Source organism: Manis javanica, chromosome 2 (genome assembly GCF_040802235.1).
Source record: "Manis javanica isolate MJ-LG chromosome 2, MJ_LKY, whole genome shotgun sequence".
In the NCBI taxonomy this organism is placed as follows: domain Eukaryota; kingdom Metazoa; phylum Chordata; class Mammalia; order Pholidota; family Manidae; genus Manis; species Manis javanica.
In genome coordinates this window covers 134,726,360-134,742,937 of record NC_133157.1, presented here as the reverse complement: position 1 = coordinate 134,742,937, position 16,578 = coordinate 134,726,360, and the positions used below count along the sequence as shown (strand labels likewise).

The 16,578-nt window shown below is 40.0% G+C and overlaps 1 protein-coding gene across 8 annotated transcripts in view; it reads right to left on the bottom strand.

Annotated features, from left to right (window-relative positions):
- The window catches only part of SPIDR (scaffold protein involved in DNA repair), a 462,021-nt gene that overhangs the window by 293,138 nt on the left and 152,305 nt on the right, over positions 1-16,578 (bottom strand). For 7 of the 8 annotated variants that reach the window (XM_036993683.2, XM_073229487.1, XM_073229486.1 and 4 more), the window contains one exon: positions 3,104-3,317. In XM_036993683.2, coding sequence (XP_036849578.2) covers positions 3,104-3,317 — 214 coding nt within the window. Of the gene's footprint in view, positions 1-3,103; positions 3,318-16,578 lie in introns of those variants that run through there. The other variant, XM_036993691.2, reaches the window with a different exon arrangement.

Genomic DNA, 16,578 nt, shown 5'->3' with positions numbered 1-16,578 from the left:
ATAAACAATTAAATACTTTTAAAATGAAATGGGACATTAAAAACCCACACTAACAGTATGGTGATCTGGAGAAACTGTGAGGCTAAAAGGGACCTATATAAAGATGCTGAGAGTTTTATCTTTACCTGTTTATTTAAAGAAAAGATACAGGTCAGGAGCCAGGGATACAGGCCCCACTAATGTCTCTAAAGTTAGTTCTAAACATAACGCTGCTAAGTTTTCTGTGGCACCGTAAAAAACTCAACAGAGCTTGAAAATACATTTTTTGCTGTGGTATGATAAACTGAAACAAACTGCTGTTGTATACTGATAAACAAGATAAATCCAAAAGGCACTACAAAAATCAAATACTCTCAGTATTACTGGGTTTTACCATAAGTTTCCAGGAAGAACTTCCAATAAAACAGTTGAAAGAACACAAAGAATTACAGTAACGGGATTGCAGACAGGAGGAGCACTGGGAGGACCAGAAGTAAATTTCTTATTCCTTCCACAGCAATGTTCTACTGAGTGCCCTCTTTCTAAGAAGTAAAAAAAGACCATTCAAAATCTGGCAGGGAGACACACAATAAGCAAATGAACAAATAAAAAGGGATATGTTTTAATATGTTTGTGAAAAATAAAGTAGGCAAGGAGAATAAAGGGTATAGCCCTTTAGTTTCTAAATTTAGACACGGGATCCAGGCAAGGCCTCGTTAGAAGGCCACATCTGAGTAAATGCCCAGAGACAAGAAAACAGCATGCCCTAGAGACACGGGGAGGAGTGGGACAAAGCACCCAGCACAGGGAGCAGCAAGAACCCCGGCTCCTGGTGAGTGGTGAGGAATCTGAGGAGTTGGGTTGAGTCCAAGGTGCCCAAAATGGAGCTGGGGAAGCAGAGGCATAAGAGATGAGGTCCCGGAGTCAGTAAAGACTCTGACTCTGCAGAAGGTGAGCTGCTGCTGAGGAGTATGTAGCCAAAGAGCCATGTGATGACTTGTCTATTCATCGCTTTGCTCCTCTAGTCATCTTCAAAAAAGCCAGGAGGGCAAGGAAAGAAGCAGGGAGATGATTTAAGAGGCTACTGGAATATTAGAAAAGAGAGACAATGAGTACCTGGAGAAGGTCATAACAGTGCAGGTGGCATGAGGTGCTGGACTCTGTGCGGATTCACAAGTGGCAATGCCTAGAGGTTCCCATGGATAGAAGCAAGATTATGAGAGAAAAAGGAGTCGAGGATATCTGCAGGAACTACAGAAAGGTTGTTCCCATTTCTTGGGATGGGGAAGGGTGTGGGAAGAGGAGAGGTCAGGAACTTGATTCTGCCAGGCCATCAGCACCCAATGGGGCTGTGGAGAGGCAGTAAAGCCACGGCTCAGGTGAATGGGCAGAGGCGGGGCTGCAAAGACTGGATCGGGATTCTCAGTGTGTAGCTGGTTATTTATAGTGATGAGGCAAGATGAAATAACCAAAGGGTTGAGGTGGCAGAGTGGAGAAGATGTCTAGGATTGAGCCCAGCAGCACTTCAGTACAGAGTAGAGGAGCACTGGGAGATGGGAGACAAGCAAGGAGGCAGTGCTTACACAGGGAGCCATGCTCACACAGGTAGTTGCACAGAGCTTCCTGCTGACACTGGGAAGGGTGCTATGCAGAGAGTGCTGGGCCAAAAGCCTGAATGAAATGGAATCAGGAAAGAATGAGGGGATAATCTGGCACAGTGGTTCTTTGAGACATTTTTTTGTAAAGGAAAGGATAAGAATGAACCAACAGGAAGCAGATGTACAGTCAACATGAATCTAAAAAGAAATTTAACCTGGTAGAAAAATAATGGTTTGATTATAGGATGATGGGAAATTTTGAACAGAATTAATGGCATTGTATTTTTAGTAGGTGCACAGAGTGACAGTTGGTCGCAGCAATATTCATAATATCCTCAAACTGAAGACACCCAACTAAATGTCAACAGAAGAAAGGATGAATTAATTGCACAAATTAATACAATGGGATACTATATAGTAATGAAAATAAACAAACTGCTAAACACAACAAAATTGATGAATCTCACAAGCATAATATTAAGTGAAAATAGCCAGGCAAAAGCAAATATATATTGTATGATTACCGTTCAGTTCCATTTATATAAAGTTCTCAAGCACTGGGAGGATCTACTGAAGGAGAAGTCAGAATCACTGTGACCTGCATCAGAAGGGAGAGGGAAGAAGCTGGGAAGTGGGCCCAGGTTTGGACTGCAATCTGTTTCTTGGACTGTGTAGGAATTATGTATTCACATTGTGATTATTTGTTGACATTTCTATTTATAATCTGTGTATGATCCTGTATGTATATTATACTATCTTATATTGTTTTATTCAAGAATAAAAAAATGAAATAGAAATGCAATAGTGAAAGGAAATGAAATTTAAGGTACACTCTGATGTCAGTCTGTTATGGAAGAATTTAAGTGGAATCTGATGATCACTCTCTCTTGACACATGAAAAAAGATCCCTTCCTCTAGGAGGGGTGTTTAATTTTCAAATCTAAGAATTTAACAGGGGAATGAAACTTTCAAAATTTTCTGGTAAATTTAATAGCTCTTAAAACAAGGGTGCTCAACTGTTCCCTTAAGAATAATATTTTCTTCTTTTTGTGGTAAAAATTAATATTGTATGCAGAAGAAAGCAAACATGGTATCCTCAAAAGTAATTTCTGATCCATTAATGACCATTTATGCCCTTGAAGATCAAACCCTATTATATCTTAATTCAGGCTTTTAATCCTCTCAAAAGTGATTAACAAAGAAATATTAATGTGTATTATCCTACTGTCACATAATGCCTCTTACTAGTATTTCTAAGAAAGATAAAAACAGAAACAGGCAGATTTTATAACAATCCTGATATGGTTGTTTCTCCCTTGCTGCCCCCAAAATAACAAAATTTCCTGCCAGAAGTACAAACAAGCTATCAGAGACAATTCAGTGCTCTTGTTACATAAAATCTGTCAAATCCTGGCTTCCTTCCCCTAGCATTTCTCTATAATAAAGTGACAAACTGTTCCTGATAAAAATATCTTTTGAGACAAACTCACAGTTGGTGACTGTTGCCATCATTTCTCTGCACTCACCAGGGAGGGTAGATATGGACGATGTCTTGGGGATGTCCCCTAAGCTGGCGTGCAGTTTCCTTGGTGAAGAGTACCTTTAGGCCAGTCCCAGGGGCCTCACCTTGAGAAGGGCAGTCAGCCTGCAGCCCTACTAACAGTTCGCACATGGCAATTTGGATGGCACATTCCTCATGCAGCTCTAGAATTTTCACAATTAATATACCAGATTTTCTACCTAGAACGTGAAGAAAAAAACAAAAGCAAAAATGAAGTCTAACAGACATACAGTCCAAGTGTGAATATAGTGTTATGAAAAAAAGAGTCATGTTCAGGTAACTTTCTTCACCTGGAGAATGGTACTGTGCAAAGTAAAACAGATGCTAACATGCCCACTGTAACATCTTTTTTTTAAATAGAAATAGCCTGCATATTGCATTTAATATATACATTTTAAGCAACAGGAAAAGTAGTCTTTTATCATAAAGAAAGACTTGCAAAGAGAAAACTCAGACCCATCATTTCACAGAGCACGTTTTTACTCTAAAACCTGAACCCTTTGAGAAACACAACAAAGGGGTATTGCCCTTGTTGGCCTTTCTTCTCTCTTGTATGCCCCCTCCACCTCATTACCTTTGATTCTGTACTTTGAAATGATGCATATGACCAGCTGGCTGCCATTGTTCCAATGATCATAAAGGTCAGACGTGAAGGATTTATGTGGAATGTTGGGTGTTAGGTGTTAAATGTTGGGTGTTAAATGGGTGGGATTCAATTTGGATTCAATGCTGACTCTCTTATTAACTAATAATTAAGTTGGCCAAGTTACAGAGCATTTCAACACCTCGGTTTTCTCAGTGTACAAAGGAGATCATGCCATCTGCCTCAATGAACATTTTTAAGAATTAAATGAGATAAATGAAGTTGACAGTATGCACATCCTATAACCTAGAAATCCTAGATGGGCATGCAGAAACTGTCACATACACAAGGAGACCTAAAAAAGGATGCATATCTCAGTATAATTTGTAAGAGTGGAGAAGTGGACAAGTCATAAATCAACACGGTGAACTGTGGTGTGTTCATACAACAGAGTATTTTATGTAAGTTATCATGAGCAGACAAGACCCACATTCATCAGCATGGAGAGAGCTCAAAAACAAAAGGGGATAAACAAAACAGTTTGTACAGTATGACACCCATGTTATTTTTTCTTAAACACAGAAACCAAAAAGTACTGTTATGTATACGTACATAATACAAGTATATAAATATGGACCAGCAGGATACATAGAAAACTCAGGATTACAGTGTCTAAGGAGAAAGAAAGAGGAGTGTGACTCTGGAAGGAAACCCAGCAGGGTTCAAACTCATCTGTCATAAAAATATGTGAATCAAAACAGACAAAAGATTACAATGTGTTATTGATTCCTGGTGATAAGTATACTTATGTTTCTCTATTACTCTGTTAATTTAAAAAAGTGAATTAAATGAGATAACAAAAGCTAAATCTCTGGCATAGTACCCTGCTAGTAACAGACACTAACATGGGTTTCTTTACCACTTGTGTCAGCTGGTTAATACTGAATAATGAGAATTAATATTTAAATAGTACCAAGTTTTTAGTTATATAGTTAAATTTCATTTCCATTTTGTTCCCTATCACTTTTTCTTCAGTCACCTTCCACTAGACCCCAAATTTTCCATCCTCTCCTTTCTCTAAGTGCAAAATGCTAAATGTTCACATATTAGCAAGGCCAACACCTCCTCACAGCACTGTCTTGAACTACGATTTCCTACGGTATATATCTATCTTGCTACTCTTTCTTAAGGTAAGGAAGGAAACAGAATAGGGGAAGGATATGAACAAGCACAATGGTGAGCTGGCCCTAGTCACCAGGGGAGAGGAGCAGCAAAGACAAGCATGAAGAGAGATGCTGAATAGGAAATGAGTGTTCAGTCTGCTCTGCCACAACAGGGGTTTCATTAACTAAGTAGCTCATCCTTAATCGGTGAATAAAAAAATAAAAGACAATGCGGAGGTCACTTTCATGCCCAAACCTGGGCAGGGCAGCCAAAGCAGTGGGTGGAGAATTGTGCATCAGCAAAGGGCCTGAGGTTTAGGGGCTGCTAGCCACAAGGAGCTCTTGTGCATGTAAATTAAGGATTTTTTTAATTTGTCCCTGTACTGAGGGCTCCTGCCCAGCACAACACAGCAGGCCTGCAGCCTCCCCAGTCAACCACGGGCAGTACTGCTGTCCAGAGCCCCAGCGCTATCTGTGCTCTCCAGAGCCCATTGCCCTACTTGAACTCAAGGGGCCAGCTGAGCACACACTCTTGGTTCTGTGTGACCACAGTATTTGATGGCAGCCTCCAGCCATGCTCAGCCACCTGCCCAAGCAGCACACATTCTCTTCAGGTACTAATTCCTATCTTGTGCAGCCCTGATAAAAGTGACATAGGTTTTCAGGGGTTTGGTCAACACTACAGTCCCCATATTCTTGACAGTTTTTATTATAGCAAGATATTGCAGGAATATATAAACATATAAATAGCATTACAGCAGAAATACCGATATATTAAAGATGAATCCTATTGCTGCCGACTACAGTTTCATTGAAGATTTTTATGACAAATCCTAACAATATTTCATTAACTATGAATTCTGCAGAATAACCAGGCTTTATGGTACTATCACCACAGCCCTGGTACACTGCATCACATCTGGTGATGACACAGGTTTGGGAAGGGATGATGAACAGTGCTATCCTGACCTCACCACAGGGCTGAAACAGCATGAGGCTCTCCATGACACACTCTAAAGTCCCCTACAGACATACTCTATCTAACACAGCCTTAGGGAGAACCTACAGCCTGCCTTCCCAGAAGAAAATAAGGTGGTGTAATTTCCCTTTAGTCTGAGGGAGAAAAAAGCATAGGGCAACCTAAGACAAACTAAACTATGTATTTGAGATAAGCCTTCAAACTGAGTACAATCGAAGAAAACTGTTTTACAGTTAGATGGATGGTGACAGCAGGGCAACATTTTCCATATACACTGTTAGACTCAGTCAAAATACCACTTTGTCCAGAAAGTGTTTCCTGAATCCCAGCCAGTAGCCACTATTTTTTCCCTTTGAAATCCTCAAGTACTTTATCTATACTTAACCTTTCTTATGACAGTGTCCTCATGTTTAAGTGGAGATACCATCAGCTGTCCTCAAGAACACTGCAATCAAGAGAAATCACAAAGAAAGCCCACTGTGTAGAGCCTGTTCCATCACACTCTCAATAATGGCAGTCACTGTCATTATTATTCACTTTTCTAGGCATTTTCAAATCTATTACTGTACATGATTCACAATAATAATCCTAGGAAATAGGTAAGGAAAATATAATCCCTTTCTGACAGATAAGAAAACTGAAAAAGTTAGTTGCTCCCATGACTTTCTTAAGATCAGAGAGAACTGCTGGCAGTTCTAATTCCAGAAACTGAGTATCCTTACAAGGCAAGGACCAATATGTCACTTTAGTAAATGCTAATTAAAGATACTACTTGTGAGTGATGCTTTTTCCTCCTATTTTATTATACTAAGGCATAAGACTTGTCTTAAATATAAAGAAAGTACATCAGGTTGAGAAATGAACTCCAGTGAGGCTCTCACTGTGGCTGGACTTGGTCAGGATTTCAGTAATGGCTATTGCACTGAAAGAGAACAGGGTAACTTGTCATAGTACTAACACTGAGGAGAAAGTGCCACATATGAACCAATAACTCCACTTCTAGGAATTTACCCCAAGATAACAGAATTTGTGATTTGAAAAGATATATGCACTCCTACATTTATGGGTGCATTATTTAAAATAGCCAAGATGTGGAAGCAACCAAAGTGTCCATCAATAGATGAATGAATAAAGATGTGGTACATATACACACTGGAATATTACTCAGCTATAAAAAAAAAAAGAAATCCTGCCATTTGGGACAACATAGATGGACTTAGAGGATATATGCTAAGTGAAATAAACCAGGCAATGAAAGATGAATAACATGTGATTTCCATTATATGTGGAATCTAAAAATGAAACAAAATGAACAAAAGAGCAACAGATTCATAAACACTAAGTGACTGGTGGTTACCATGGCAGGGGGAAGGTGGAGTGGGTGGATGGGGTGGAGGAAAGGGATAAAGAGGCACAAACATCTAACTCAAAACTTAAGTTGGTCACGGGGATGGAAGTGCAGAATGAAGAATATAACATAGTCAATGATTCTGTCCAATCTTTTTATGTTGACAGATAGTAACTGCACTAGTTGGGGTAAAGATTCAATAATGTAACTGTTGAATCACTGTATTGTATACTTGAAACCAATATATGTATATTGACTACAAATTTTTTTAAATGCCATATCAAAAAAAAGATCAAATGAAGAGCACAAGTATTTCTATAACACCAAAGATTTTAAATGATTAAGAACAGGAATAGAAAGATTCATATACAAAATATACCACGAGATCTAGTACTTTCTATCCATACATATGCCTAGCAGATGAAATAGTTCTTAGTTGAAAATGGAAAATGTTTAACTTAAAGGCTAACATTTGCTCAATGAATGAATGAATGAATGAGTGGTTTATTGTATCAGCTAACTGCTCTTAAAAAAAGTTTTGGTTTTAAATAACCAAGAGAATTGAATGATATAAGAACAAAATACATTAGTGACTAGTAGGTCAAATTACTTATTTGAAATATACAGGTAGCCAGGGTCCATTTATGTGCACAACAACTCATATCATCCTAAATGAGTTATGTTGATGAATTATGTATTACAATAACTTTCACAAATACTTATATAAGAATATAAGAAATTAATGAAAACTATGAAAGGAAGTACCAAATGAAGCAAGTTGGAATGTGGGGAGAGATATTAAAATCATCCTTCTATAGAGGATAGAAACATCTGTGAGTTTTCACATTTAATTATCCAAACACTGACCACATAATTTTCCCTCATATTATTACTCCGTCTCTACCTTCACAGCTATCCCAATAGGCTAATCCATACAGTGCCTTTCTTCAAAATATAAATCCTATTATTCCCTGAAACTGATATTTTTTCTCTCCTTCAGGTCAAATCACCAACAAGTACCCACCATTTCTGTTTCCCTCTGTCCTCAGCCATCATCATGTACATGCACAAGACACCCAGATACAGAAACAGACTCGAGGAGAACAACACAGCCACAGTCAGAGATGGACAACCAGGGATTTTAGAGTTCACCTGCTCCCCATGCAGACAGGACCTCTGCCTTTCACAGATACAGTATTATATAATGAACCAGTGCCAGAGTATTTATTATAATTTTCCTTGTTGTGCCCCCTGCAAATTACCATGACATAATTATGTCATATTTTACTCTTTTTAAAGAGGTATTTTATAGCTTCCCCCACAAAAATGATACATGCATCCCGTACCAAAATGGTCTTATTTATTGTGGAATTTTAAATATCTTTAACCAACTCTATGTCCTATTCTATTAACTCTGTTATCTAGGAAATCCTAGTTTTGTAAAGAGAAGAAGGGCTTATGCACCTTTCCACATTGTTCTCCCCAGTGTACCACACAATTTTAATTCCTATTATTCCATTTCCATTGTCAAAGTTGCTGTTGACACTGTGTCCTATAATCTGTACCAAACCTCTGTGCTCTGGTACTGTCTGACTCCAAGAGTTAATCAACAAATTTATATGAGCCCAGTTATATAAACAAATTCAATGCCCGACTAGAGTCCTAGGAATACCTTTCACTGAAAGTATCCCCAGCTTCAAGGTCAAGATTTGACTATATATAGTAACTCCTACACTCAATTTGGCCCTCCAAATGCCAAAAGAAGTAAGATGATTTATGGGTGGACTCAACATCCATTACAAAACTAGGATTTCCTGATAACAGAGTTAATAGTTCCAAATCTTAGCTCTCCCCCAAAAGTTCATTCCACCTCTTTACATAAGAGTCTACTCCTATTCGGGCTAGGACTGAATGCAGTAGGCCTGAGACTGGACAGCAGGGGACAGGAGAGCAGATTAGAACAGTTACACAGGAAGAAGACAGGTTTTACACCTGTATGGGTATTTCCTGAGTGTGACAGCAAGCCAAGGGGGAAGCACATGATTTGCTTTGTTGGGAACAGGGATGAGGTAGGGAGACTAGTCAGGAGATACAGTAGCAATCCAGGAGAGAGTGGTAGCTGGGACCTGGGGAGTGGTGATAGAGAAATGGCTGGAAACTAGATATACTTCGAAGATAGAGTCAAAAGTGCTTGTTGATGGGCTGCAAATGGGGGAGAGAAAGAAGTCAAGACTGACTCTAATGTTTTTGCCCTCAGCAAATAGAAGGAGATAGCCAAGGTTTTTACTAAGCTAGGGAAGATTTCTAGATGAGCAGGTCCCTTGAATATGTGTGTGGAGGGGCAACAGGGGAGAATACTGGGGTCAAGACATCAGTGTTGGATATATTAAGGTTAGGATGCCTCCTAGTTATTACAATGGCCTGGCCCTAACCCACCTCTTCAGTCTAACACTTGACCATTGGAACTATTGTTCCTAAGATCCACCAGAGTGATCTTTTTAAGTGTAAATTTAGTGATAACCACCCCTGTGCTTAAGCCTTTCAAAGGCTATCCACTAAATAAATCCAAACTACTTTCCACTGTGTAGAATTGCTTGTTACTTCTTACTTCTTACTGCTCTAGCCTCAAGTTCCACAGCTCTACTCATGTTATCTTTGAATTACCGCTACAGTAAACTGAAAAACAGAATACAGTTTAAGAAAGTTTCATCACCAACTCCCTGGTGAATTCTGAACTCTCCTTTTACTTTCAGCAGAGTTTATTACTCTCCTTTATATCATCACTATACTTATTTGCCAATATTTTACACATAAAATGAATAATTTCATTTATTAAACCATGAATTCTGTGCTGTATCGGGATACTGATACTGATACCTGGGTCATACAGGTCATAACTATGTATGAGCTGAATGAACCTTAATATAAATTGATGTAAAGAATTTGGGGGACTATTTTTCTGTTCTTCATTTCACTGCCAACCAAGATGGTTTTCACCTAACACCCCTTACCTCGATGACTTGATATGTACCCTGAGAATGTAAATTAGCTGTGATTCAAGTGATGCTCCAAGAAGAAAAATAAACAAACAACACATTCCAAAATCAAATCCAAATGATGTTTTCTCCATTCACTGCTTGTATCGTGCCATGGTGTTTTCATTAATATGCACTGAACTTTGAATTGTATTTATTTGTACATAATAATATGATCTTTTCTTTTGAGAAGTTACAACTATGTTTAATTTTACCAATGATTCACAAAAACCTAGCAATATTATACTCCTGTGAGTATTCAATAAGTGAGTCTCTTATTAATTGCCATTACTACATTATTAAGATTAATTTTTGATATAAATTTTTTATTATTTGGTTATATTTATTAATGTTAATGCTTGGCAAATTAAAATTTTAGTTTCTGCGTAAATGCTATAGGTTGTTATCAGATTCATTTCTCAGATAATTTCATGACTAAACTATATAGCTCTAAGCAGGAGGTCTAGATGAATGAAATTCTGAAAAAATTCACATATTTACCCTATAAACAGCACAATTACTTTTTGTTTAAAGTTTATGCTCCCCCATAAAATTTTAAGTCATCTGGCAATGATGAACAGACACATTTCTTAACCACAACTGCTTACTGAACTGTAAACAATTGTGCTTTCACTTCTTGATTCCACATTTTTTTGCCTTTTCACCCAGTTTAAAATATTCTTCATCAAAAGCCACAATAATTCTAAGTATGAAACAGAAATCTGAAACCCAACTCTTAGGATTAAAAAAAAGAAGGATCAGACAATACTGACCAGGCAACTGGAGTGTTCATCACAGTCTGCAGTGATGAGAACACTCAGAACTCAGCAGGGCATGCCAGTCATCTGGGATCACAGTATCACACCACCACGCATGGCCCCATGACTCCCTCTGCAGGGGTAGCTGTACTGTTTTACAGAGGGTGAATGGGCAAAAGAAGGTCCTATTTCTTAAGAAATCTAAGTCAGGTAAGGAAAATGCATACAAAGGCTCCAGGAAGGCAAGAGAACCCTCAGCAAACTTTATACAAAACCAGACAAGGGGGTGGTTCTCTGGACTAAAGGTTTGTGTCCCCTCAAATTCATATGTTGAAGCCCTAACCCTCAATGTGGCTGTATTTGGAAACGGGACCTCCAAGAAAGCAATTACAGTTGATGAGGTCATAGGGTGAGGCCCAGATCTGATACAATTACCGATCTTACAAGAAGAGACACCAGAGATCCCTCTCTCTCTGCTGAGCACAGAGGAAAGGTCACATGAGCAGTCAGATGGGGACCTTCTATTGCTGCCCACAATGAGAAAAGAGAGCCTGTACTAGAATCTGACCATGTTGACAGCCTGACACCCTGATCTTGGACTTCTATTCTCAGGAACTGTGAGAGATAAATGTCTGCTGTTTAAGCCACCAGTCTGTGATCTACATGGCAACCCAAGCCGACTAAGACAGATATTGTTAGCATGATGTGGGTTGCTGCTGTAACAAATGACCTAAAAATGTGGTAGCTTTGAAACTGGGTCATGGGTACAGGCTGGAAGATTTTGAATTGCATTCTAGAAAGAATGATGATAAGGGTGATTTTGTTGAGTATCAAATGGAAATGAGGAACAGGTGACTGTAAGGAGACTGCTAAGGACTGAATGTGTGTGTCCCCCCAAATTCATCTGTTCAGGTTCTAATCCCCAGTGTGATGGTGTTTGAAGGTGGGGCCTTGGGAGGTGATTAGGTCATGAGGGTGGAGCCCTGATGAATGGGATTAGTCTATTATAAGTGGAGACACAAAAGATGATCTCTCTCTGCCATGTGAGGACACAGCAAAAACACTACCATCTACAGACCAAGAAGTTAGCCTTTGCCAGGAGCCAAATCACTGGCACCTTGAACTTGGACTTGCAAGTCTCCAGAACTAGGAGAAATAAAGATCTGTTGTTTAAGTCCAGCAGCCAATGGTATTTTGTTATAGCAGCCCAGCTCCAAAGCTGCCACATTTTTAGGTTATTTGTTGCCATGAAACAGCAAAGAACCTGGCAGAACCATGTTCTAGTGTTTTGTAGAAGACAGAATTTGTGAGCCATGAGAGTAGATATCCAGCAGAGGAGAATTCTAAGCAAAATGTAAAAGGTATAGAATAGTTCCTCCTGAGTTCTTACCACAAAATGTTAGAGTGGAAAGATGAATTAAAAAAGGAATTATTATGCAAAAAGGAGGCAAAAATTCAAGATTTTGAAAAGCCTCAGCCTATCCATATTGCAAAAAATTAGAAAGCATGCTGGAAAGAGAACACCAGAGTCTGGTTAGACTATCACTGAATAAAGAGGTTATGGGATTATATAAGCAGAAACAATGCCCCATTGACTCAAGGAGATGAGACCAGAGGAAGGAAGGCCCTTGGACAACTTCTATTCTGGAGAGCAGGGTAACCAAGCACTTCTGCCAATGTGGATCATCTTTGAGAAAGGGAAGAATGACCCCAAAGGGGATTCCAAGACCATCAGGGCTGTGGCTCTCATACCAGGCCCAAGCCAGGGTGGGTTGTTTCTCCTGGGCTTCAAAGAATGGGGCCACCTCTGGTTTATGTGAGCCAGGAGACCCCTCCCTGCCTCAGGAGTATAGTCTTTCAGAGAACCACAAAGCTGAGAACCAAAGGTGAAGCTGTGCCCTGTGACTGCAGGGCAGGGCACTGAGACACAGAATTCTTCTGGAGCTGTAAGGTGTAACAGAATTTGCCTGGGTGGTTTTTGGACTTGCTTGGGACTTATCACTCCTTTCTTCCTGTTTCTCCCTTTCAGAATGGGACGTCTATCCTATCCCTGTCCCAGCACTGTATTTAGAAGCACATAACCTGTCTGGTTTTATGGACTCCCAGCTGTTGAGGAAATGCTGCCACAGGATTAACTGCACCAAAAATCTAATCCACATCTGATTTAGATGATATTTAGATGAGACTTTAGACCCTAGAATTTAGAGTTAATACTGGAATGAGTTAAGACTTTGGGGGCTGTCTGGATGGAATGAATGCATTTTAAATGTGAGAAGGACATGGATTTTGAGAGGCCAAAATGCTATGGGCTATTTATATCCCCCACAATTCATATGCTGAAGCTCTAACCTCCAGTGTAGCTCTATTTAGAGATGGGGCTTCTAAGGAGGGAACTAAGGTTCAATGTGGTCATAAGGATAGAGGCACTATTCAATAGGGTTTGGGTCCTTATAAGACACCTGCAATCTCTCTTTCTTCATGTGCACAGAGATGTGAGCATACAACCAGATGGCAGGAGCCTACAAGCAAGGAAGAAAGTTCTCACTAGATCCAGATGACATTGGCACCCTGATCTCAAAATTCAAGCAGCTACAGCTGGAAGAAATAAATCTGTGGTACTTTGTGATGGCAGCCAGAGCTGCCTGAGACAGGGCCTGTTGCAGGTTGAACTTACCAAGGTGTGTAGAGTGTAGGATCACCTAGTGTGCATGCTGACCCCTTCAACTCTGAATACCCAAAAGCAATTTTATCCACAATTCCAATTTTCTTTACTGAAGAACTTCCTCATTTACAACATCTTATTTCATCGTAGTATAGGTAATACTTTTGGCTCAGAAAATAGGATAAAAATGGTGTCCAAGTATCAAAGCAAAAACAACTTTTAAAAGGTCATATAGCTAAAGAGAAAGACTAGAAATAGGTATTTAAGCATCTCTGATTTTATAAATGTAACATCAACTGAGAAATAAATGTGTTGAGAAAAATTACAGGAACCCAATCATAAAATAGCAAATTACTAATTGTGGAGGGCTAGCAGAGTGCTCTGCAGTTTAGAAGCTCACACTCACCCTCCTCTAAACAATCCTGGAAAAGGCCAGAACTGCACATGCATCTGTAGAGATCAGCACACACACTGTAAGGCCGACACACTGGAAACATGTGTAGCAAAAAGAGCTGAAAATATACTTACTCATGTGCTAATAGAATCCAGGTCTTCCTACTGTCACATTATTCTATACTTAGTCCAACATCAATCCTCAACTCCCTCCCACTCTGTAACAATTATTAATAAAGGACATTCTAATCAACAACATCTAATTCATCAGTTAAGTTGGGTCAAAATAAGCAAAATCTGCAATTAGCCAGAGCAGTGTATGTCCCAGTAGGACTACAGCAAATTCACAACCACTACACAAAAGCAGGTATTTTCATCCTGAGTGCTGTGCCCTTCCAACGACATGGCAATAAACACTCACAGGGAAGAGAGGAAAGAGAAATAAGCTTGAGGATTAAAATGAGATGTCATATAAGGCACACAGTGCAAAGTAAGTAAAACACATTCACAGGGACTATGGAGGGAAAGATTCTGGAATGACCTTGCATGGGAACAACACAGTACAAGTTAAAGAGCAATACAATTTCTAAACTAGAAACAATCCAATGCTTAACACATCAACTCTTCTCAGTAAAGAAGCTAAGATACAGATCAAGAGACCTGCACAGGCCTTCAGCTATGGCAGAGCTAGGACCTAGAACATCTCTGGACTAGGACCATTTTGGACTCTAGTGTCATGTAATAGTTTAAAATTCACCACTGACATCTACTTATTCACTTTGTGAACACTTCCTGAGTTACCAGATACTCCTCAAGGTTGCTAGGTAAGCTCTACAGACATCTTTGTAGCATTCTGCACAGTTACTATTTACTTATATTTGGTATAATTACAAAACAAGAGATTGGAACTATAATTACTGACACAGAAGGAAAAGTATATTAGCTCTAGTGGTTGAGCTTGTATCATGAAAGACACAGCTGGGCCAGGAAGGAGGCATTGTGCGTTGTGCACATGCACAAGGTTGCACAGATGGGGAACTGGGAAATGGAATGCTTTCAAGGAAGCTGAGAGTATGACCAAGAATGCCACAGCACACAGTTTAAAGGTGATGAACATTTATCCCAAGGGCAAGAGGCAGTCAGTGGAAATTTTTTAAAGTAAAAGATTAACATTATCAGATTTGCCTCTTAAAATGATGACTGGATAGGCTGGAAATAAGTAAAGGTCAGTAGCAGGGAAGCCAGATGGAGACTGACACAAACCATGCAAGCATGAGGGAATATGGGAAGATAATGGGATAAATGAAGACATCTGACTTGAAAGACAGTTCTGAGGGAGAATCACCAGAACCTAGGGACCAGATGGATTGGAAAAACATACAAGAATGCCCAAAGTCTGCTCAGTTAATGGACCAGAGAAGGCAAGTGCCGGGCACACTGGGTCTGGGGGGCCTGCAGGACACATAGGTGCGTGCAGGCAGGCCAAGGCCAGGCCAAGAAAGTCAGCAGGATGCAGTGTTCCCAGAGCAGCCAGTCATCCTGAGAAAGGTGGCATGGACATGCCCAATTACCTAGGCAGGGCACAAAGAACAAGAAGAGGGCCAGGACAGACAACTGAGGAAGAGCTGTGGAAGCTGCACACAAAGGCGTCAGCAAAGAACCAAGAAGGAAAATGAACACGTCAGGGGGCAAACCAAGAGGGATCACTGCCCTCTCAGAAAGGGCAGCCAGGGATGTGAATGCTGCATGCACATACCTTGTGCAGCAGATTTCAGCACTAATGGAAGTGAAGCACTACACTGGGAGGGAGGGTGGCAAAGTGGACCTCAGGCTACTCTTTCGTATCACTCTCACAAGACAAAAGCACACTTTCCAATTTTTTCCAACTTTACAGGGCATTTTTACTAACCCAAGATCTTGTATATTCTGTTTGCAAGCTGAAAAGTTTCCTATTTTTGTAAGAGAAAAATTTATTAGTGCATCTGTTCAGAAAGATAAGTAGTACTGTATGATAAGCAGACTCTCATCCTGAAACCACCTCCTTTCATGTGTTGCATGACCACCAGAGCAGGGCCACATAGGTCACCAAGTCAGTCTCCCTTGGAAGGCTCTCTGGAAAGAGGAGGAAAAGTCAAGTGTGGGCTTGTGCTTTCAAATACGCTTCCAGGCAACACAATCCTATAAGGGAAACCTACACCCCTTTTAAAAATAAAAATGAACTGAAGAAGGATTCAAGATGTCAGCATGAGAGGTGACACAGAGAAATCCTCCCAAAACCACATACAGTGCAAAAATATAGTTAATACAACTACCCCTAAAACAGCAACAGGAAAGAAGGCTGCACCAGACTGCATACAGGCCTCACAAACAGAGCAGACCTCACGAAACAGGGTAACGTACAAAAGCCTTAATCCAGTGGGACACAAACCCTTACCCCATCCCAGCTCACTGCGGGAGGAAGAGACATGGAGCAAGGAGAGTGTGGAAGCCTAGAACTGTTGAACACTCAGCCCTGGAGG